The sequence below is a fragment of the Choloepus didactylus genome, chromosome 1 (assembly GCF_015220235.1).
Source record: "Choloepus didactylus isolate mChoDid1 chromosome 1, mChoDid1.pri, whole genome shotgun sequence".
In the NCBI taxonomy this organism is placed as follows: domain Eukaryota; kingdom Metazoa; phylum Chordata; class Mammalia; order Pilosa; family Megalonychidae; genus Choloepus; species Choloepus didactylus.
This window is the reverse complement of record NC_051307.1, coordinates 218,388,523-218,411,062: the sequence shown is the minus strand read 5'-3', so window position 1 is coordinate 218,411,062 and position 22,540 is coordinate 218,388,523. Positions and strand designations below refer to the sequence as shown.

Below are 22,540 nucleotides of genomic sequence, written 5' to 3'. Positions count from 1 at the left end.
ATGATGCAATGATGAACACCATTTAGGACAGTGGTCACCTCTGGGGAAAAGGGGAAAGGGATGAGGATGAGTATACAGGGGCCTTCCTTAGGCTGTGCCTCTAAGCTTTATTTTTGTTAGCTGGGTGGTAGGCATGTGGGTATCCATTATGTTATGGCTTTTTTTGTATGTTTTTGTACCTGAAGTATTTCATTATGTTTTTGTACCTGAAGTATTTCATAATATTTTATCCCTTCTTTTCTCTGACAACCCATAAAGAAAGCTCTAAAATGAAGCATAACATGATCATATTGTTAAGCATCTTAGTAGGAAAAACCACTGGTGTGGTGGTGGAGCCAGACCTGAACTCGTGCCAGCTTTCTCTGTTCCAGTGTGCCATGGAACATGCTCCTCAGCTTCTGCAAGCCTCAGTTTCCCTATCTGTACTGTTGGAGAGGTGGGGGCAGGGGAAGGTTGGTGCTGCTGAGGAGTAGATGATATCATGTATGTTTCCGATGCATAGCGGTTTCCCTTTTAACACCACAGTAAGTCCTGCTGGGCACAGAAATGGGTCTCATGAGCTGCTCTCTCTATTCCTTGGAATTTCTTATAATTTATTGTATCAAGAGCACAGACTTCCTTTCTAACCTGTACTAATTATTGCTTACTTGTCACTCACCTGAATCGAGCAGATGCAGTGTAAGCGACTCTGGTGCAATAACGTTGATGGAGCGCTTAAAGGCTGCCGGACCCAGCACACACCCTGGGCTGACGGGACCGAGTGCGAGCCCGGAAAGGCAAGTAACGCCCCCTGCCGTCGCCCTTCCGTCAAGATGCGCAGGGTTTTGACTGTATGATCAGTATCCTTGTTTTGAATATAAGATAATGGAGTACATATTTAGTGGGCATGGTATTTTTTTGAGGAGAGGGAGTGTCTGCTTACTATTAAAAATTGTGAAAACTTACATTACGACATGATAATGGTGCTGCCTCCATTTTAGGATATGGTTTTTCATCATTTTAATGTTTCTGAAATCCTGATGTGCTTTTTAGTTTATGGGAACATTTAATGTAGAGTAGTTTTTCTTTTTCTTCTCTCTCTCTCTTTTGGGGGTGGCATTGAAAAACTATTAAGTTGATAGAGCATCTTAGAATCAAGGAAATACAGAAATATGGTATCCTTAGTGTGTTTACTTCCGTGATACCAGGTTTTTATCAACCAGTGTTCTTCCCTTTAAAGAGCTGTGCCATTACCTGGAATATATCCACATCCAAATTCTAAGTCCGTTTTAATGGTTCCCCCTTTTTGGTTAATAACTAAACAAAAGCTATTACTTGTACAGCCCAATGATAACGGCATTCCACACACCAAACAGTATGAGTAACTCAACCTTCTGCACCTAGTGTCCATCCAAAAACAAATGGTAGCATGTTCGTGGTCTCATCATCATCACCCCCAAAATTGGGTTCCTCAGTGTTTATCCAGATAGAAAACAGTGTTGTTTCGCTTGCCCATGATATCAGCTCTGGGCTGTATTTCGGGGTCTCTCATCACCTTTGTGTGTATTTTTTCTTTCTTCTCTCTCCTTTCCGTTGTCTGTTTTCTTCACTTAAAATGGCTTACTCTCGCCTGATTTTCTTTTCCTCTACCTTACCTTATAGAATCAATAGCACCCAGAATGCTTGAGTGGAAGGGTACCTTAGAGACGATGGAATTTAACTCTCCCTTCCCCAGGTTTAGAGATGAGGGAACTGGGGAAAGGGAAGTGACTTGCCTAAGGTCCCTCAGGTCATTGGGGCAGAGCTGCCCCACCCCCAACCCCTCCCCACCCTAATTTCCTCTGTTGCTTGATTGAAGGGCCAGCAGGGTGTAGTACAGTGGACGTAACTCAAGCTCGTTGAGCTCATTCAGATTTCAGTCACCAGATAGGAGGATGAGTGGTTTCTTCACTCATATCTTATGGTCATTATAAAGTTAAATGAGCTAGCAGGTATGAGAGTTACTTGGAAAATATCAAGTCCAATACAAAAATAAAATGTTCTGATGAAGATGATTTTTTACTTAACTTAAACTGGTAACTGATTCAGCTCATGTTCTATCTTCTCCCTGGTTAGGATCTCAGCAATTGAGAATGCAGCTTTCCCATTAACAGCCTAACAAAAACTGTGCAAGGACATTGGCATGACGGCTTTTGGATCTTTCATTGACTTTAACAGAATATAGATCCTTGGCCAATGAGCGAATCTTGGACTTTCTGTGGATTTAGCTTAGTATGTTGGCAGCCAGAGGGTCCAAGATTTGAGTGGGAGTATGGCTCTCAGGCTTCCATGGCAACCCATTGAGAATTGGATATGGCATGCGTTCTTACAAAATTGGGATGTGGCCCCAGAGTCCTACTACACACAGTGATCCAGGGAGCTGCTATTGATTGATGGGAGGTGACAATACACATGGCACCTAGTTGATAACCTGGGTTAGAGCCAGCGAACTATACTACTTAAATTGAATCTGTTTGATCTCCACAAAATCACTGGAATTGTAGTGTGGTTCTTAGTCAATCTTGTGCACCACCCGCTGCATCTGTTTCTGACACATTTTTGCTGAAAAAACCACAGCAAAGAAGAATTCTCAGTAACATGATGAAGGGAATTATGTTTAGTAGAATTATCATGAATAGGTTACCAAGCTCCATATAGACAATAGAGCTGAGTAATAATTTTTTTTTAATTAAAGAAGTTGTAGGTTTACAGAAAAATCATGTAAAAAATACAGTGTTCCCATATACCCCCCAATATGAACCATATTGGTTTTTATTTACCCTTGAATATATTTTAATTTAGCCTTGCAAAGCATTTTAAAAATTAAAAAAATGTATAATAAATATGAATCTGTTAAAATCTGCCTCATGATTATTACCAGGCTTTCTACAGGACTGATACCTGCCACATGATTTGACACCACCAATGACAGCATCATTTACAAAGATATTGTTATAAAAGAACAATCTATAAGAAAAGAACAAGGATATGTGAAGTGTCCAACACGTATTGTTTTCAAGTGTTGCTCTTTCCTAAACAGTCCTGGAAAACAGTAAAATTTGAGGGTATCCATTATGTCTTTATCTTATCTTCTGTTTTTGCCACAGAAGCTGAAGACAATTACAAGGTAGTCATACACCTTCCTGGGGATGGGGAAATTTAGGAGAGCTTTCAGGAGACCCTTTCTGTGTGTGGTTGTGTTCAGCAAGGGCAGGGATTTCAAGGCATTCCAAAGGGCGGGTTCAGAACACTTACAGAGAAGCAACTCTGCAGAGAAAATGATGGGTGAATTTTCAGTTGTGTTTTAGAAAAGTGGCCAATTCTAGCAGCTCTTATTAATGATGGGGCTATACGTATGTTTATTCCCTTGAAGAGTTTTTATGCATTTTACATATGCCAATGATGTGGCTATGTAGGCAGAGAAATTCTTTGTGTGTTTTGGTGATGGTGGTGGTTGTTTCAATAGAATTGACAGGAAAACCATGTGGCTTTTCTCTACATACCAGCAAATTCTGACTCCCTTTGCTACCAAGTTAATTTTTCTTTCTTTCTCTTCTTTCTGCCCTGCTTCCTCTACGAAAATTGATCTTGGGCACCTGACACAATGTTATTTTGATGAATGACTCACTAATGTCTCTATTTTCTTCATTCTCTTGTTAAGTCCACTAAGATTTTTATTTTAACCCTGTTTGTGAGTCTGAGGTTTAAAATACTTTTGTTTTAAGGCTCCTTTGAGCAAAATTGACCTCCAAGTCCCCTTTCCAATCTCTTAAAAAGATGCATTTATGTAAAATATCATTTAAATGGCTTTGGACACTTTTAGGAAAGGCTGACTGTATTTTGGCTCCGGCTTCACCAGCCACTTAATGCTCTTCTATGATGTAATGGCTATTCCAGAATGTAATTATTGTTTGTCTAGTTTGCCTGGTAAAATAGATGATCTTGGCGCATATTTGTCAAACAGCCCCCATTTCCATCTTCTGTTGTGTCAGGCACTTTTCTCATTCTTTTGGGGTTTTTCCCTCCTTTGGACACCCATCAGTGGTCACGCCAGTAAGAAATGTTTAATTTGCAGGCCAGTTTTTAATTAGTAGTTTTCTAAAGAAGGGACCATATGAGGACATTTCAGTACAGTGCTGAGTAGTGTAGCACTATGATAAACCTATATTCTTGTTGTGTTCTAAGTTTTATGGTAATGTTAGTGAGAGTTACAGTTAGTTTAGAGTTTGCTTATATGTGGAGGTAGAGTCTATAAAATAGAGATATCAAGAGACTGAAGTCTGAAATAACAAGAGGGAAAAAAGGCATTTCCAAGCAACTTTTCTTTATTAAAATCCATGAACAGTTACAGGAATTTTCTCCTTACTTTGTAGAATTTATAAAATGGGCATGTAACAGCAAGATTTGTGGTATCAGCTATGATCGCTATTACCTATCAGTTAGGAATTTTGTTCAGGTGAGATCCAATTATAATAGTATAAGCAAATTGGGTCTTTTTCTGAAACACACAAAAAAACTAGTCCAGAAAATATTCAGAGATAGATTGTGGTGATGAACGCATAACTATGTTATCATACTGTGGACAGTGGATTGTATACCATGGATGATTGTATGGTGTGTGAATGTATTTCAATAAAACTGAATTTAATTAAAAAAAACAAACAAAAAAAAAAACTAGTCCAGAGAAGTAGGCAGGTGAGAACTGTTATTGTGGCTCTATAAATCATCAGAGACCCATACTCCTGATTTCTTTTTGCTCCTCTGTGCTATGCAAATAGACCCCATCCTCAAAGTCAGAAAATGGCTGTTGGAGTTCCAGCCATTACATCTGAATTCCAGGAAGGATGAAGCCAAAGGGTAAGAAGCAAACAGGCAAAAGGACCTTCCCATAAATTTCACTCAGTGAATTCTGCTGACATTTTTTGAGCACTTCTGTCTTCAGAGGAAGCTGGGAAACTATAGATTCTGTTAACAAGGATGAAGGAGAGAATGAATGTTGGGTGGGAGTCTCAGCCTTACCTAAGCATCTCATTAACTTTTCTTTTGTTTTAAATTTCAATTTCATTCTTTATTTAGATATCAAAAATTGTCCCCATTTGCTCCCAATTGGGAGATAGCATATGTAGCAGTTAAGAGCATGCTCTCTTAAGTCACATTGTCTGTGTTTGAATCTTAGATCTGCCTCTTAATTACACTTGACCTTAACCTCTCTGTATCTTTCTTTTCTCTTCTGTAGAAATGAGGATAATAATAGCACCTGCCTCATAGGGTGATTGTGAGGATTAATATATATAAAATGCTTAGAACAGTGCCTGACATATATTAAGTGTTACTTATGTTTATCAATATCATTATAATTGTTATTTAAGTTGGGTCCCCTCTGTTGCTAAGTTGTTTACAAGATACATTATCTTGTGCTGTAGTCAGAATGACTTGGGCACATAGGTCCGCATTTTACAGTTGTAGAAACTAAGTTCAATGAGCCCCACAGTCCGATACAGTAGCCACAAGCCACACTTGAAATGTCAGTCTGAACTGAGAACTGCTGTAAATGTAAACTACACACCAGATTTTAAAGACTATTGGATGGTGGTGCTCTAGACTAAGATCCCTCTCTGTTCATTTATTTTATGTGGATATATTCTAAGAAATGTTCAAGACCTCTGTAAAGACAGACATAAAATGAGTTTGGGGAGTGGTGTGGTCCCTCCAGCCTCTGCCCACATTTCTTGGGTACTGAGTTGCCCAGGATTCAATGCTGAACCTTTTAAGCCTCAGCCAAACAGCCCAGGGAAAGGGATGTGCCCTCAGATACCGTAAGAGGATAATTACAAGGGAGAAGGCATAGCAGAAGAGAGAAAGCATAATTGCACCTTTTAAATAACTGTTCAGCCAGCCTTGCGTGGGGCGGCTGTCTTGATTGAGACTGTTCACCTGCATCTTATTTTGCCACTTTCCCCTGAACAACCCCCTCCCCCTCGGCCATGCGCTTAGTCCCAGCTTGTCCCCATCCCGCTCAGCCCTCTTCCCCTTCCTCGGCTACTGTGTCCTCCTGCGGGTAAATCACGGCAGCAGTCACCAGCTCTGCTTCGGAAATCTGAGCGAGAGCCGTGGGGCGTCACCTCCTGCGGCGGCTGCCGCCTGTCCCTTTGTCCACTGCTCTGTGACCTGGGTCTGGTGTCAGGGCCTCACACCCCAACAATGGCAGAGGCTGAAACGGGCTTCTCCACCCCCTTGTCCTGCTGAGGAGCTCTTTTTCTTTTCCTTCTTTTAAACATCATGACCTTCTTCCTGCTCTAGGCCCAAGAGTGCAAAACCATTAGTAACAAAAAAGCAATAAAGTTTAGGGCTCTGCAAAATGTCTGTTTTACTTTAGTCTCAACCTGTGTGAGTTTATAGGAATCATATAACTAGCTTCCTCCTCCACCCCCTGCTCTGTCTCCTGTTTAATTAAAATTGGGTTTTTAAATCCTTGAGGAGCAATAAAGCATTATGTTTTATCAGGTTCATAGCATCTCTAGGCATTGTTAATAGAGATTCACCATGCACAGTAGTTTTGGCCACGCCTGCAACCAGTCTATCTGCTCCCACTCCTCCTCGTTTCATGTAGGCTAATTGACAGTTTGGAGCTGGCCATTCAGAGTTCCCTGCCAGCCTGGGGCCATTCGCTTAATGGACAGTTTCACTCAAACAAGCCGTACATAAAGTCACAGCCTAAATAAAATCCACAAGTGCGCGGTTAAAATCCACCCACTTTCCGTTACTGAAATAGATGGTGGATTTGCAGCATTTTGAACCAGCACATGGAAAAGAATTAAAGTATGGTATATTTTAAAGGACATCCGGTCCTACAATGACTCACAGCACCAAGCTCTGCCTCACTGTTCCCCTTATTGAATACAGCACTGCAAGTTTGGATTTTGTGTTCCCAAAGAAATGGATGTCCCTGTGACTGATGGATCCTGGGGGCGTTGGACTCGCTTTGGAACCTGCTCAAGAACGTGTGGAGGGGGCATCAAAATGGCTGTTCGAGAGTGCAACAGACCAGAGTAAGTCCTAGAATGCATCGCTATTATTTCTGGTCTATAAGATGTTACCTCCCTAAAGGGAATAATCTAAGTGGAGGTAGCTGAAGAGTGCTGAGTTAGAGAGTGAATGGCCTTCACGGGCTGGCTGCAGCAGTGGTGTCCAAACTCTCACCCCCGGCACTGCTCCTCCATGTTATTTTTCTCCCATGATCCTTTGTTATTGAACATTTGTCTACCAAAGAGTTGATGCTTTGGGGCTGGTTGGTTGGTTTTCCAGTTTTGGAGTCGTGTATGTCTCACTGTACCCCAGAGCTTGAGATAGCATGTCAATAAAGTGAACTGATGGAATTTCATGAGGTAACAAAGGAATTGGGCATTTTCCTCCAGAATGTAGATACATGTGCCCTTTCCAGTTGGCTACTGAAATGTTGAAAAGTTGTCACCAACCACCCTACCTCTACCCCCCACAGTCCTGCATTTGCAGACACCAAGAGAGCCGGGACCCAAGTTGGAAATTACTTTTAGAATAAGTCTAGTAGTTTTATAGATGAAACACCCACAACCACAGAGTTTGCAGATTGGGAGCCTCCTGACTTTCGGGATAGGTCTCATTATGTGATCATGGCTCTCTTTACCAGCCTGACCTTGTTAGGACTTACATGTTCAAATAGAGTCAATGGATTTCCCCCAGCATCTATCATGGTAGACATGTGTTGGGGAGGGGACTGTTTCTAAAGAGATAGAGAAAAATGATCTTCATTTATGAGGAATGACATCCAATTTTGTGTGGATCTAGGATGAAAAAATTTTTAAGGAGTAGAAGATAATACAAAAGAAGTATAAGTAAACGAGAGTTTGTATGGCACTGTCTCAGAAATGCCAGAGAACCTTTATAAGCTGGAGAACCCAAGAAGTTTTCATAGAACCAACAACCATTTTAAAGAACCCAGCTGCTCTGGGATTAAGTAAATTGATTGAGCTTCAGCAGTATTCATGTATTTTTTCAAGTCTTGTTTTTTTTAATTAGGGAAATTGTGAGTTTGCAGAACAGTCATGCATAAAATACAGGATTCCCTTACACCACCTCATTACCAACACGTTGCATTGGTGTGGAGCATTTATTACAATTGATGATAGCTTATTTTTATAATTGTACTATTTAAAGTCCATGGTTTAACTTAGGATTCCCTGTTTTGTGTAGTGTAGTTCCATGATTTTTTTTTAATTTTTAATCTGTTACCATATATGCAATCAACAGCTCTCCCTTTTAATCACATTCAGATATGTATTTCAGTGCTTTTAATTGCATTCCCAATGTTATGTTACTATCATCACCATCCATGTATTTTTAACAGTCTCTATTGAGGACCAAAGATAGCAAATTCTACTGTAGATAGAAAAAAGGAGGAAAGTAAAGGAGTGAAGTGAGTTTGTCCCTTGCAGTAGGGAGTGGCAGCACCCACGGGCACAGCCACTACTTACCTCTAGCCAGTTGCTCCCAGGTAGGGTCTAGTGTTGGCATGTTTCATAGGAAAAATCTGAATTGTGTGAACCAAAGAAAAATATAGCCGTAGGCCCCCAGTTTAACTGCAAATTTAGTCTATGTAGAAACTCTGTAGTACGAATCATAGAGGATGATCAATCTATTTTTTCATAGGCCAACATTTATTGTATGTCCATGTAAAGTTAGTCCTATAGAAGACAAGTAAAGAGTTCTAAGACATAGACTTTGCTCCATGAAACTAACAATGTAGCTATGGATATAAGCTAAAAAACAATAGATTCTCTATACAGCTTATATTTTTATTAGTTTTTTTAATAGTATAAATGTAGTACATGCATTAAAATACAGAGAAGTATATGATATAAAAAATTTCTGTCTTTATTCCCCACAAGAAAAAAACACTGAAAAATAATTTAATAATTTAAAATATATCATTTCAGATGCTACTTAAGATTATATATGTAATGCTATATTAAATAAGTATCATACTATATAAGTCTCATACCATATACATTGTTCTGCTACTTGCTTTTATAATTCCTCTATATATCCCAGCTGTTTATATTATTGATAATTGTTTAAAGCATTTTAAACTAATGGCAAAGATGATGGATTTTTTTAAAATAAAACACTGGTGGTACCTTCAGCAAAATTACTATTTTAGAGTAAGGACTAACATGAAGGTATGGATATTGCAAACATTAGGCACTTCATAAATACTTTTAAAATTTGACTCAAGAATACTCCATTCCAAAGGAGTTCTTGGCCTTTTTTAAAATTTTTATGTCTTAGAGCAATTCTAGAAGAGATATAGAAAGTGAAGATAAATCATCCCATAATTGGAATGGGCTAGATGAAGAAAATCACCCACTGTCAAGATCTCAGCAGAAATGTCAGAAGAATTGATCATTAAAGGCCTCAATTCCTCAATTAAAGGTCCTTTCCCTTTGCTCTTTTCTTTGGGTTTTAAAATAATATAATCCGCCTACTAGGGTGTCAGCACTGACATCGTTTTATTAAAATGACTCCAAGTTATTTGTAGGTAAGATGCCCCTGTTAATTGAGAAGAGAGAGGGCCTCTCAATCTCTTAGTAACAAAGTTACAATGGCACTGGAGAAATAAATTTTAAAAAAGAAAGGGATTTAGAAAAGGGGAGAGCAAATCTAAAACTTAGTTTAAAAGCTTGTTCAGAGAAAGTCATAGAGCAGATGGTTCATAAGTAGCACATGGAAGTGGTTGTTACCGTGATTTTCAAGGAGTTTGAGGCAAGCAGTCCCCTCCTAGCTGAGAAGATGCCTTTTCTCAGTTTGACAAGCACTTTTAATATAGTTGGTGGCTCCATTTTTAGAATCCAATATCTCTCTATTAAGGACATTGGATTATTTTATTTTTTCAGTTTTCATGTGATTCAAGAACATAATTAATATCCAGACACTTTATGCTGTGTTTTCAGTTTTTTTCTTTTTCCCTGAAAGTGCGAAACCAAAAAAAAAAAAAAAAAAAAAAGTCATACACGTGGGATCAAGCAATAGAAACCATATGTTTCTTAATTTGGGTCAAGAAAGTTTGGTCACTATTGGTAGATGTGTTGCAGCTATTATGAGAATGGAGCCCTAATATTTTTTTCTCCTTAAATGCTTTTTTTTTTTTTTTAACAGTTTTGATTCACAAAAGATTGACATGCCCTACACTTAAGGAAATCAGACCTCCTCACTTGCCATGATAGTCCCAGTTTATATCTGTTGTCCCAGAGAACAAAAGCTCCCCTTTTTACTCTCAGATTGTCCTGGATTGGACAATAAATTACATTAATGTAGACACACACATACCTATATATACCTACACATATTCCATATATATGCTTGTATATATACATATACATAAAATATATGGTCACCTGACACGTAAGAACCACGTAATATTGTAAAATGTAAAGCAGGACCACTAGAAACGTAACTTAGAATACCAAAAGAGGGCCAAAGGTTAGAACTAGAGGGAGGATGCATTCTCAAATCATAAGGCCCTGTATGGGTTATTTTGTGGTCTAAATTTGGCTCTGAGCTTCCTTTTATCACCAACCCAAAAGTGAAAATATCATACCAGATCTTTAGGAAAGCAAAGCGTTTCCCTCTTCTAGTTCCTCTAATTTGGTTTTAAATTAGGAGATAGGTTAAATTTTAAATATTAATAGACTCATGGATTTGCGAAAAAGAAAATTATGAATTAGATATACACCATAGCAACTGCTTAAGAAATCTTCTTTAAAAGAGAGTATTAAAGGCATATGTCTTTATCATACAAGAAAACTAATCTCTCATTTGGCTGTAAAGAATTGCAGCAAAGTTTTTTTTGAGGCACTGAGTTTGGCTAAACTTGTTTCGCGATCTAAAGAATTGGTTGCTGCGGGAGAGTCGTTACTAATGAATGAAGATGCCTGGTACCACAGACGTCCCAATTTGGAAGGATCATTGATGATAATAAGCACAGCTCCCTGCCCCATTCCATCCAATCCCTGAATAGCCTTTCCAGCATCCCCCCACCCCCAGTTGGACAGCAGATCCCTTCTTAACCTCCAAGCATAGGAAGCACACTGCCTCCTGGGGCTGCCTGTTGGATCCTTAGAAATGTCTTCCTCGTGCTAATCCTCTGCCTGCCCTAATTCAGTGTAAGTAAACATAGAAGTTGAGGTTTCTGTTCAAACCCATTTACTGAGCAAAGTTTAGCTTTCCTCAAAGGTATAATGTACCTGTGATGATCTTTGCAAAAATTCCTTCATCATTGCGGCCACGCATCATCCCGAATTTGCTTTGTATGTATTGACAGGCATGGTTGTTATACATGCTTGAAAGATCCAACTTTGGCTGCGCTGAGGACTTACTTTCCTAGTAATTAATCTAGCATTTCCTTAAGTCCTTTCCATCTCTATTTGACGTGACGTTTTAAAAGGCTCTTAATAGTGGGAAACTGTGGTTATTATTTTTTTTAAAGTTACATTTCCTATAATTTTCAGTATTTGCCCACATGGAAAAAATATTCATATCCAGCTCAATTATTAAATTATAAAATGAATTTTTCCGTGCTGAAAGGTAAATTCAGATGATTGGAGCCTTCCCTATTACACAGTATATAACATTTGGGCAGAAATCTCATTGCCTAGGAAATAAAAAGAGCCATATATTTCAAAAGTTGCTTAGAGATTAAGCAACTTGCCTAAGACTGCACTTTTATTAATGTATATAAATTTCACATTTATTAAGGTTATATCAATAGTTAAGTAAGAAATTCTAATCTGCATTAATGTAAAAAGTAAATAAAGTTACAGACCAACCCTTGACATGGACAGAGGCTAATCTTAAGAGAGACAGTGAGGGTGAGAGGCAGGAGGGTGAGTTTGGGCTCAGGGCCACCTGGGTTGGCCTCGTGGCCAGTGCACCTCCCTACACAGGCCCATGACCTTTCCAGGTTACTTAACATTTCTGAACCCAAACAGGGATGCTACTGTGCACCTCACAGGGTGGAAAACAGCACAGAGCCTTATACGTGAGAATAGCACGGGGGTCAGCAAGCTTCTTCCATGAAGTGTCAGGTAGTCAATATTTTAGGCTTTGTGGTCCTGCCATCTCTGTCACAATTACTCAACCCTGCTGATAACAGTGAGAAAGCAGCCACAGGTGATATGCAAATGATGGGTGTGGCTGTGTTCCAATAAAACCTCATTTATGGACACCGAGACTTGAATTTCATGTAATTTTCATGTGTCACAAAATGTTACTCTTCTTTGATTTTTTTTTTTTCCCCAATTATTTTAACATGTAAAAACAATTTTGGCTTACGGGCCATGCAGAAACAGTCAGCAGGCCAGATTTAATCCAAAGACTGTAGTTTGCCAACCCCTGTTACAGTTAAACATTTACTGATTACTTATTGTGTGCCAGGCCTTGGTCTCAATGTTTTAAATGTATTAACCTAGTTAACCCTCACTGCAGCCCCCTGAAGTCGATATGAGCATCATCTCCTTTTTATAGATGAGGAAACTGAGGCTTAGAGATTAAGCAACTTGCCTAAGACTGCACTTTTATTAAGAGTCAGGATTGGGATTCAAACCCTCTGCTTCCAGAGTCCATGTCTAGAACTACTTAGAAGTATTGCCTCTCATATGTAATGTTTTTTACAGGTTGTTTATAAAACAATGTTGTTTATAAAAAATAAGTCAGAACATGCTATTTGCTGTTTGGTAGTGGTCAAAACAAGCAAAGGTGGAAACTCACTATCTGACTGATGTGCGGCCACCTACAGGTAATAACTATTTGCAGCCCAAACAACTGCTGCGCTTGGTTAATTTCAACTCAGCTAAAACCAGTTACATAGGAGAACCAAAAGAAGAAAACCAACTTTAAAAAATTTTTATTTTCAAAGGGAAAGAAATATAAATTACTTTCAGGCAATAAATAAATCAGTGATCCACCATAGTAAATTGGGACATTAAAAAAATTCCATAAAGACAATTTTGGCCTGAAGGAAAATTAAATTAAAAGGGGTCTTCTTTGTAACATATGTAAAACAAGTTTCACCTGAGCAGGTATATGGGCCTGATCTATTCTGTATGTCTAATCTGTGATATTTTATGCATGAGACTAGGCTGCCTTGGTACTGAGAAAATGACCTGGTATCTAGGAGACCAAAGCTGCCACTATAAATGGCACCAAAAAAGAAAAGTGAAGACTTGAGCACAGCAGCGGGCTCATATAGCAGAATTCCAGTCCCAGCTCTGTTCTTTTATTAGCTCTGTGACTTTGGGCTAGGTACTTCTCTGAACTATAGTTTAGCATAACAGTTCCTCATCTGCCCTATGCTTGGACACAGTATCAAAGAGTTTTGGCAAGTCGAGTGAACAGTGCAGATATAAAGCATATGGGCCTAATTGTATTTGATGGGGAAACAGTAAAATGTCAACGCTAAAGGGTTACGTGCAATTTTGCATCCCAGGGCACAGTCTTCTTGATAAATAACAGCAAATATTTACCAGGCTCCCTGCTAAGCTTGATAACAAGACTTTGAGGTGGACAGTATCATCTTTGTTTTACCTGTAAAGGATAAAGCTCACAAAGCCACCTAGCTTGCATAAGGTTGCCCAGCTTTTTTGTTTTATTAGAGAAGTTGTAGGTTTACAGAAAAATCATGCAAAAATTGCAGAGCCCCCATATATTCCTGTTCCCATTATTAACACCTTGCATTAGTGTGGTACATTTGTTACAACTGATGAAAGAATATTATTATAATTATACTATTAACTATATTAACTATAGCCCATGGTTTATAATAGGATTCACTATTTGTGTTATGTAGTCCTATGTTGTTTTTTTAAATTGTATTCTAGTTGCATATATACAACCTAAAATTTCCCTTTTTAACCACATTCAAATATATAATTGAGTGCAAAACTTATGCACTTTTAAGTGCAAAACATGCTCTCACCTTACTTTACAAATCCTTGGTCTAGGGAGCACATTTATACCTTTATTGACACACGCTTTCCTAGGTGGTCCCACAGCACTGAGAGTTGGTACTAACACTGCTAGATCATGTTAGATTAGGTAGTGCTGACATATAATATCATAGTAGCTAACATTTCCAGGCACCTACTGTGTGCACTCATTTTAGAGGAGAGAAAAATTGAAATTCAGGATGGTTAAGAACTTTCTCTAAGATCACGTAGTGTGGAGAGGGCTAAGATAGAACCCACATCCAACACCAGAACCTTTCTGCTTGCTTTCCTAAACTGCCTCACATACTGTGTGTTATGGCATGGATATATCTCACATTCCCCAAGCCCATGTGTAAAACACACACAAACATGAAAAACAAAAACAAAAACATTCCTTATGAGCAGAATTATTCTGAAAGATCCATTCTAATGGAAAAATATGGCAAACTTTCTTTCAATCTCAGGGGACTCATAGGGTAGCTGTGAAATCTGAGCTGTTCCAGGCCTGGGTGGGGGAGCCCTGACATCCTATGATTCTGTGGTCTTCCCGTTTCCATGATGAATTTGGCAAGCTGTTGACTGCTGGTAGATGTGTTTTATAATTTCCTCTCTGGGTCACATCTGGAAAATACGTGTACAGGGTTGCATGCCGCGATTAAATTTGCACCATGATGCTTTGCAAGGCATACTCCATATTCTTGTCCCTCAAAAGTTAATGAAACCAGTATGTTGTCTCCTGCTTTTCCTCTTAAGTAAGTCAAAATATGGGCACATTCCCTTTGCTGAAACTGAAGGAATCCATTTTATTTATGAAACAAACAAAAACAAGCGTTGTAAGGAGAGAGAGAAGGGAGGGGCGGAGTGAATGGAGGTGGAACTGCGTATGTTTTAGGATGGCCTGCCATGAGGATATCAGGGTACAGAAGGCAGACAGGGAGCATTCCAAGTACCCACCAGTATCTTTTCCTTCTATGTTTTTAAAATTGAATGACCATGAAGTTTCAGGAGACAGCAGGAAATAGACTAATACATTGTAGGCTTTGTGCTTCATACCTCGAGTTATAACCTCTTTCTATCCTCAAAACAGCCTTACAAGGTAGCCACAACCCACTCTACACCCCCTCTACAGATGTAAATAAAGACAGGCACAGAGCTTGAGTGACTTGCCCAGGATTATGTACTTTTAATGGTGCTGGAGGCAAAAGGCAAGCCCAGATTTCAGAGCCCTTGCCCTTTCCTCTGTAGTCTGCCAACTCAGATCTGCATCCCCAGAGGACAGGAAGTCATGAAAGAGGGAGTGATGTTGGGAGAAATACATTATAATACAGTATGTGTGTTCTTTATGTTTCCTCAGGCCAAAAAATGGTGGGAAATACTGTCTGGGGCGTCGAATGAAGTTTAAATCCTGCAACACAGAGCCATGTCTCAAGCAGAGGCGAGACTTCCGAGATGAACAGTGTGCTCACTTTGATGGGAAGCATTTTAACATCAATGGGCTGCTGCCAAATGTGCGCTGGGTCCCCAAGTACAGCGGAAGTAAGTGCATGTGGGAAGGAGCCTGCAGTCATCCAGCCGGCACTGGGTCCAGGCCCGGAAGTCATGCTGCATCATGTTTCTCCTCTCTAGTTTTGCTGAAGGACCGGTGCAAGTTGTTCTGCAGGGTGGCAGGGAACACAGCCTACTATCAGCTCCGAGACAAAGTGGTAGATGGAACTCCTTGTGGCCAGGACACGACCGATATTTGTGTCCAAGGCCTTTGCCAGGTAAGTTGCAGAGGGTGTTTTCTTCACTGTACTGCCCTGCTGCCAGGTTGTGGTCTGTGGCTTCCTTGATAGCATAACAACTGCTAATATCTGTGCAGGAGCTCTGGGGTAGTGGTTCTCAAACTGTGGTCCCTGGATCAGCATCGTCTGCATCACCTGACTCTGATACGTGCCAGAGTTTGAGAATCACTGCTTTAGATTTTTCTTGCCATCCTCAGTCTCTGGGGGGCTGCACAAAACTACCCCTTGAAGATGTATTATAATAGTTTACATGTGCATGATCCTTTATTATAACCTCAGTACTTAAGATTAAATCCAAATGCTTCCTGGCAGCAAATTTCCTAGATCGAATAGCTCTGCTTCAGAAAGATGTCATGAGGAAGAGTTGGCCTCACTCAGGTTTCTTTTTGTGATTTTAAGCACAGTAGCTTCTATCTGAGACATAACTGTTAATTTTTCTTGGGGTGGGGTGGGGGCAGGTATCAAGAAACCTCTGGCAGATGGTAAAGCATAAGAAGAGTGATTCCTAGGGGGCTTAATTCCATTTCACTTTTTCATCAGTCAGAAATCATTCTTAACACAGCCAAGCTCTGAGATGATATATTTGTTCTTTGCATGTTGTCCAAAGGCAAACTGGCGTTACTACTCAGAAGTAAAGCTTCACCTACTTCCTGACACACAGCCAAAGTGCTGATTTCCTCATCAGTCCATTTTGTAGCAACCCGTTGCATCTCTCCTCCAAGACTAGTTAATGCAAAGAAACAAAATGACCAAGAATGCAAACTGTGTTCTCCTGGTCAGCTGGTCATTGCTAGTGGCCTTCCCAGAGTTTGTTCTACACTGCTGCATTTGATTAATACATGAGGAAATTCAGGAGGCCCCTTGGGACCTAAAGCCTCTAACTGGCAGCCTGCAGTCATGCTTTGGCCTGCATTTGGAGCCAATATTTAAACATAGGGAGATTTTACATAAAATCAAATTTTCCAGCTCCTCTTGAAAAATTAGAAAATGTCAACACTGGGCTCCTATTTCTCCATGGCAATGATAGCCTGGAGTGGACAGCGGCTGCTCCCTTAAGAGGGGGCATGAGCTCTTTGATTGGACCCAGTCCTCCCACTCCCTCCCTCCTTTTTTTTTAATATATTCCTGGGTGAACTTTTCTCATTTATTTTGCTTATTCATAGACCAGTGATTTCTCAAACCTTCATCTTTAGATGAATCAGCTGAGGATTTTGCAAAAATGCCAACTCTGATTCAGTAGGTCTGGATGGAGCCAGAGATTCTGCGTTTCTAGCAGCATCTGTGATGCCCATGTTACTGGTCCAAGGACCACATTTTTAATAGCAAGGCGATAGACAATTTGAGTTCTTCAGCTTGAAAGTTTAAGGGGACTTGACCTTCTTGTCATTTTGAACATATGTCACTCGAAGAAACATGTTCTTTGCCATTTTATAATCTCCATAATACTTACCTTTTATTTCAAATGTTTTCTTTGTAAAAGCAAGCTGGATGCGATCATGTTTTAAACTCGAAAGCCCGGAAAGATAAATGCGGAGTTTGTGGTGGCGATAATTCTTCATGCAAGACAGTGGCAGGAACATTTAATACAGTACATTATGGTAAGAATCTGTTCCTAAGAACCATGAGAAGGAAAACGGTCAAAGTTTAAAAATTGTTAACCACGTGTAATGTGTGGAAGTATTCATGTCAAGCGTAAAATCAGTCTTGTTACGGTGCATTATCCATCTGGCTATAAGGCGTCTATTAGTGAGAATTACATTCTATTCCTTTGTTGCTCCCCTTTTAATGAATGCTTAGAGAAAGTGAACCGTTCCCTGGAATACTGAATTTCTGCTGAATTCTTCTCAGGTTACAATACTGTGGTCCGAATTCCAGCTGGTGCTACCAATATCGATGTGCGACAGCACAGTTTCTCAGGGAAATCAGAAGATGACAACTACTTAGGTGAGATGGGACACCCTCTGCTATTTACAGGAATTCTGGTTCTCTGGAGGAGTTGGCAGATTCTACTTCCTTCCTCATTTTTCACATGGGGAAATTTAAGATATCATGTATTTTCATGAACTAAGTTGATCTTTCAAATTTGTTATTCTATTTCTCCCTCAGAGTATTTTTGATCTAAGGGCCAAGCAGTTGTAGTAGTCAATATCAAGGGATTTATTCTTTATCTTACAAAATAGAAAGGTCCCAAATCAAATTTTGCAAGTACTTACCCTATTAGCTTAGCATGAAATCATTGCTTTCATTGAGTCTTTTTCAAACTCCTTCCTGTGGGTAACTGACTTGCAAATGTATGATTGGGGCATTATATCACCTCTAACCAGAGGCGAATCACTGATAAATTTATTCAGTATTTCATTATGGCTGATCATTCCAAAAGGTTTTATAATAGCACATGTTTTTTTCATGTCATTACTACTTTATAGATTCTTTATCCTTCTCTCACAGAGCCCAGCCATATGATTAATTCATATCCATTCGTTATACTTAAACCACAACTCGCCAATGACTCCGTGTTGGTTTTCAACTGTTTGCTTAACCTGGTCTCAGATCCCTTCAGTTTATCATTCTGTAAATGGCCATAAGTGATTCTGAAATCTGCCCAACCATGACTTAAAAGAAGGACGTTGGGAGCAAGGGAATGACTAAAAGGGATGCAACTGAAGTCTTGTCATCTCTCACACAATTAGACTCCTCCTAGCCACAAAAAGCAGCACTCAATTGTAAAAGAAATCAGAGCAGTCCTGCTGGGCAGTCAAATGTAAAAAGAAGTGAATGTACCTTCTCTCGTATGATGTCCAGGCAGGAACTGTACTTTATCCATCTGAATACAGCTTCTGCAGAGGCTTGCCCCAAACATTTGAACACATCAAGCTATTAAATGTGTTGAACTGAGAACCTGTATCTGTATTTTAGAATGTCTGCATGAAATCCTGCATGTAAATAGTATTCCTTTAGCCAATATGCTAATATTTATTATAGCACTTTCTGTAGTGTATCATCATTCATTCATTCACGTATTTAATATGTACCAGGTGCTATTCTGGACACAATGAACAAAACAGACCAAAAAAAAAAAAAAATTAAATCCCTGTCCTCTTAAAGTTTACTTTTTTAGTGGGAGGAATTAGGTGATGAACAATAACTTAATGGATAAGCAAAGTATGTACTGGTAGAAGGTGATAAGTGTTATAAAAATAATAGAGACAGAGAGCCAAACTCCGGGGCTAGAGCGAGAGGAGGAGCGGCGCAGCGGCTAGTGGCCGAGCACTGCGGAGAGAGCCAGCGGGCCATCGTTAGGGCCGAGCAACAGTAGCCACAGTACTACCCCAGGAACCGGCGGCAGTGTGTACGTGTGGCCCGTGTGCGGGCGGTGGCGCGGGAGCAGCACAGAGCGGCAGCCGGTTCGGGCGGCCGGCATCATGGACGAGAAGGTGTTCACCAAGGAGCTGGACCAGTGGATCGAGCAGCTGAATGAGTGCAAGCAGCTGTCCGAGTCCCAAGTCAAGAGCCTCTGCGAGAAGGCTAAAGAAATCCTGACAAAAGAATCCAATGTGCAAGAGGTTCGATGTCCAGTCACCGTCTGTGGAGATGTGCATGGACAATTTCATGATCTCATGGAACTGTTTAGAATTGGTGACAAATCAGCAGATACGGATTACTTGTTTATGGGAGATTATGTTGACAGAGGCTATTATTCAGTTGAAACAGTCACACTGCTTGTAGCTCTTAAGGTTTGTTACCGTGAACGCATCACTATTCTTCGAGGGAATCATGAAAGCAGACAGATCACACAAGTATATGGTTTCTATGATGAGTGTTTAAGGAAATATGGAAGTGCAAATGTTTGGAAATATTTTACAGATCTTTTTGACTATCTTCCTCTCACTGCCTTGGTGGATGGCCAGATCTCTGTCTCCATGGTGGCCTTTCACCATCCATAGATACACTGGATCACGTCAGAGCACTTGATCGTCTACAAGAAGTTCCTCATGAGGGTCCTATGAGTGACTTGCTGTGGTCAGATCCAGATGACCATGGAGGTTGGGGTATATCTCCTCGAAGAGCAGGTTATACCTTTGGCCAGGATATTTCTGAGACGTTTAATCATGCCAATGGCCTCACATTGGTGTCTAGAGCTCACCAGCTGGTGATGGAGGGATATAACTGGTGCCATGACCGGAATGTAGTAACAATTTTCAGTGCTCCAAACTATTGTTATCGCTGTGGTAACCAAGCTGCAATCATGGAACTTGATGATACTCTAAAATACTCTTTCTTGCCGTTTGACCCAGCACCTCGTAGAGGCGAGCCACATGTTACTTGTCGTTCCCCAGACTACTTCCTGTAATGAAATTTTAAACTTGTGCAGTATTGCCATGAACCATATATTGACCAAATGGAAATGGGAAGAGCAACAGTAACTCCAAAGTATCAGAGAATAGTTAACATTCAAAAACTTGTTTTCACACGGACCAAAAGATGTGCCATATAAAAATACAAAGCCTCTTGTCATCAACAGCCGTCACCACTTTAGAATGAACCAGTTCATTGCATGCTGAAGCGACATTGTTGGTCAAGAAACCAGTTTCTGGCATAGCACTATTTGTAGTTACTTTTGCTTTCTCTGAGAGACTGCAGATATTAAGATGTAAACATTAACACCTCGTGAATACAGTTAAACTTCCATTTAGCTATAGCTTTACTCAGCATGACTGTAGATAAGGATAGCAGCAAACAATCATTGAAGCTTAATGAACATTTTTAAAAATAAGTACCAAGGCCTCCCCTCTACTTGTGAGTTTTGAAATCGTTTTGTTTATTTTCAGGGATACCATTTAATTTAATTGTATGATTTGTCTACACTCAGTTTATTTCCTTTCCAATCTCTGTCCCATGTTGTTCTTTGTTATTGTCAGAACCTGGTGAGTTGTTTTGAACAGAACTTTTTTTTTCCTCTCCTGTAAGATGATGTTACTGCACAAGAGCACTGCAGTGTTTTTCATAATAAACTTGTGAACTAAAAAAAAAAAAAAAAAAAAATAGAGCAGCATAAAGGAGTTGGGACACTTGGAATGCAGTGGGGACAGTGGAGTTGAAATGTATGAATTGCAGAGAGAGAATAGGCTGTCTGAGGGAAGAATGTTCCAGCAAGAGGGAACAACCAGTGCAAAGTATTGAAGTAGAAACATGGCTGGAGAGTTTCAGGAATAGAGCCAGGGTGGTAGAAGCTGAGAGAGATGAGGGGGAGAGTCACAGGAGAGGAAGCTAAAGAGTACACAGTGCTAGAGCAGATGGGGCCATGTAACTATGGTAAGGAATTTGACTTGTATTCTGAGAGAACAGGGAGTTGCTGGAGGTTTTGAACTGAAGAATGACAGGATGTGACTGCATTTGTGTTTTAAAATGATCACTGTGACTGTTACGTTCAGAGTAAATCTTGGGAGAAGGAAGGTAGGATAGAAGCAGGGACCTGGTTAGTAAGTCGTTGCAGTCATCCAAGAGGGATGCTGGTGGCTTTGACCCCAAGCGGGAGCAATGGAGGTGGTGATACATGGTCAGACACTGGATGTCTTTTGAAGATGGAGCCATCAGGATTTGTTAGTGGCTTGAATATGGTATGAGAGAGAAAGAGAAGAGTCAAGGATAACTCCGGGGTTTTGACCCAAGCAACTGAAAGCATGGAGTTGCTGTCAACTGCGATGAGGCTTGTTTCTTGTTTATCTGCATGACCTCTAGTGTTTTAAGGTGAGGGGCCATATTTTTATATCTTCAGTAGCTGATGTAAAGCCTACATGCGGTAGGTGCTAAGTAAATGATTGCCGAATTGTTGAGAAACTATGATTGTGGTGACTTTGTTGAGTTCCTACTGTGTGCTAAGAGGTGAGTGGGGTTCCTTGGAAATATGCAGAATCTTACCTACCTTCAAAGCCCATAAAGTCTTACTTGGAATTGATTATTCAATGGCTGCATCAACTTTTCCTCACCTGAAATGTCCAAATGAGTGGTGACTTTATAAGTCAATTCAAGTTCATGGGGAATCTTTTCAAATTATTTTTTTGGGAATCCATATTTCTCCTTCCACCACTGTGCAAAGTGGGTCAAGCATTTTTCTTTGTGTTCTTGATGATAAATTTGAGTATGTGATGGCTATGCCTCTACTACTTCCTAATTAAATCAAGCAGCATTGCATGAAACCTCCTTTATAAATTAATTTCCTGATACCTAAAAGCCACGTTGAGCTGCTCCTCTCTTCTTCTCTTTTCTTTCCTGCAAAAATAAACTCCCTCCAAGTAGTGGCCTTGGATTCAGTTCAACTTAATCAACCCAGGTCAGGTGCCTGAATTCAAGGAGGGCCTCCTGATAAACTTTTATTCCTCACTGAAGGTTTCTTAATCTCCTTGTAAAGAATGAAAGCAAAATTAAAGATTTGTGATCTGGGACAGGTAGTCTAGAAGAGTTGTGGCTCTTTAATGGAATATTATGGGACAATCACCTGTTGGCATAAGAACATCTCTGGAAGCAAATGAAAAGCATGCACGCATAGATCACAAGTCACAGTTCGCTGAGTGTGAAAGGAAAGGCCTCAGAGCCTTTGAACCTTATAGTGGTTACTTAACAATTTAGAAAGAATTTGATGTTGTCATCAAGTCTGGGGCGTGCAAATGTGTATTCTTGGCTTGAAGGAGGGTGCAGCAAATGCACTAAGAACATTTTAAA

The 22,540-nt window shown here is 40.0% G+C and overlaps 1 protein-coding gene and 1 pseudogene across 5 annotated transcripts in view; both read left to right on the top strand.

Annotated features, from left to right (window-relative positions):
• Positions 1–22,540, top strand: part of ADAMTS9 (ADAM metallopeptidase with thrombospondin type 1 motif 9) — a 158,972-nt gene that overhangs the window by 40,856 nt on the left and 95,576 nt on the right. For 3 of the 5 annotated variants that reach the window (XM_037799806.1, XM_037799787.1, XM_037799823.1), the window contains exons 11-16: positions 669–776; positions 6,922–7,067; positions 15,391–15,572; positions 15,663–15,799; positions 17,301–17,418; positions 17,669–17,764. In XM_037799806.1, the coding sequence (XP_037655734.1) occupies positions 669–776; positions 6,922–7,067; positions 15,391–15,572; positions 15,663–15,799; positions 17,301–17,418; positions 17,669–17,764 (787 nt within the window). The remainder of the gene's footprint in view (positions 1–668; positions 777–6,921; positions 7,068–15,390; positions 15,573–15,662; positions 15,800–17,300; positions 17,419–17,668; positions 17,765–22,540) is intronic. The other 2 variants (XM_037799815.1, XM_037799799.1) reach the window with 1 other exon arrangement.
• On the top strand, positions 19,187–20,856 carry LOC119506731 (annotated as a pseudogene).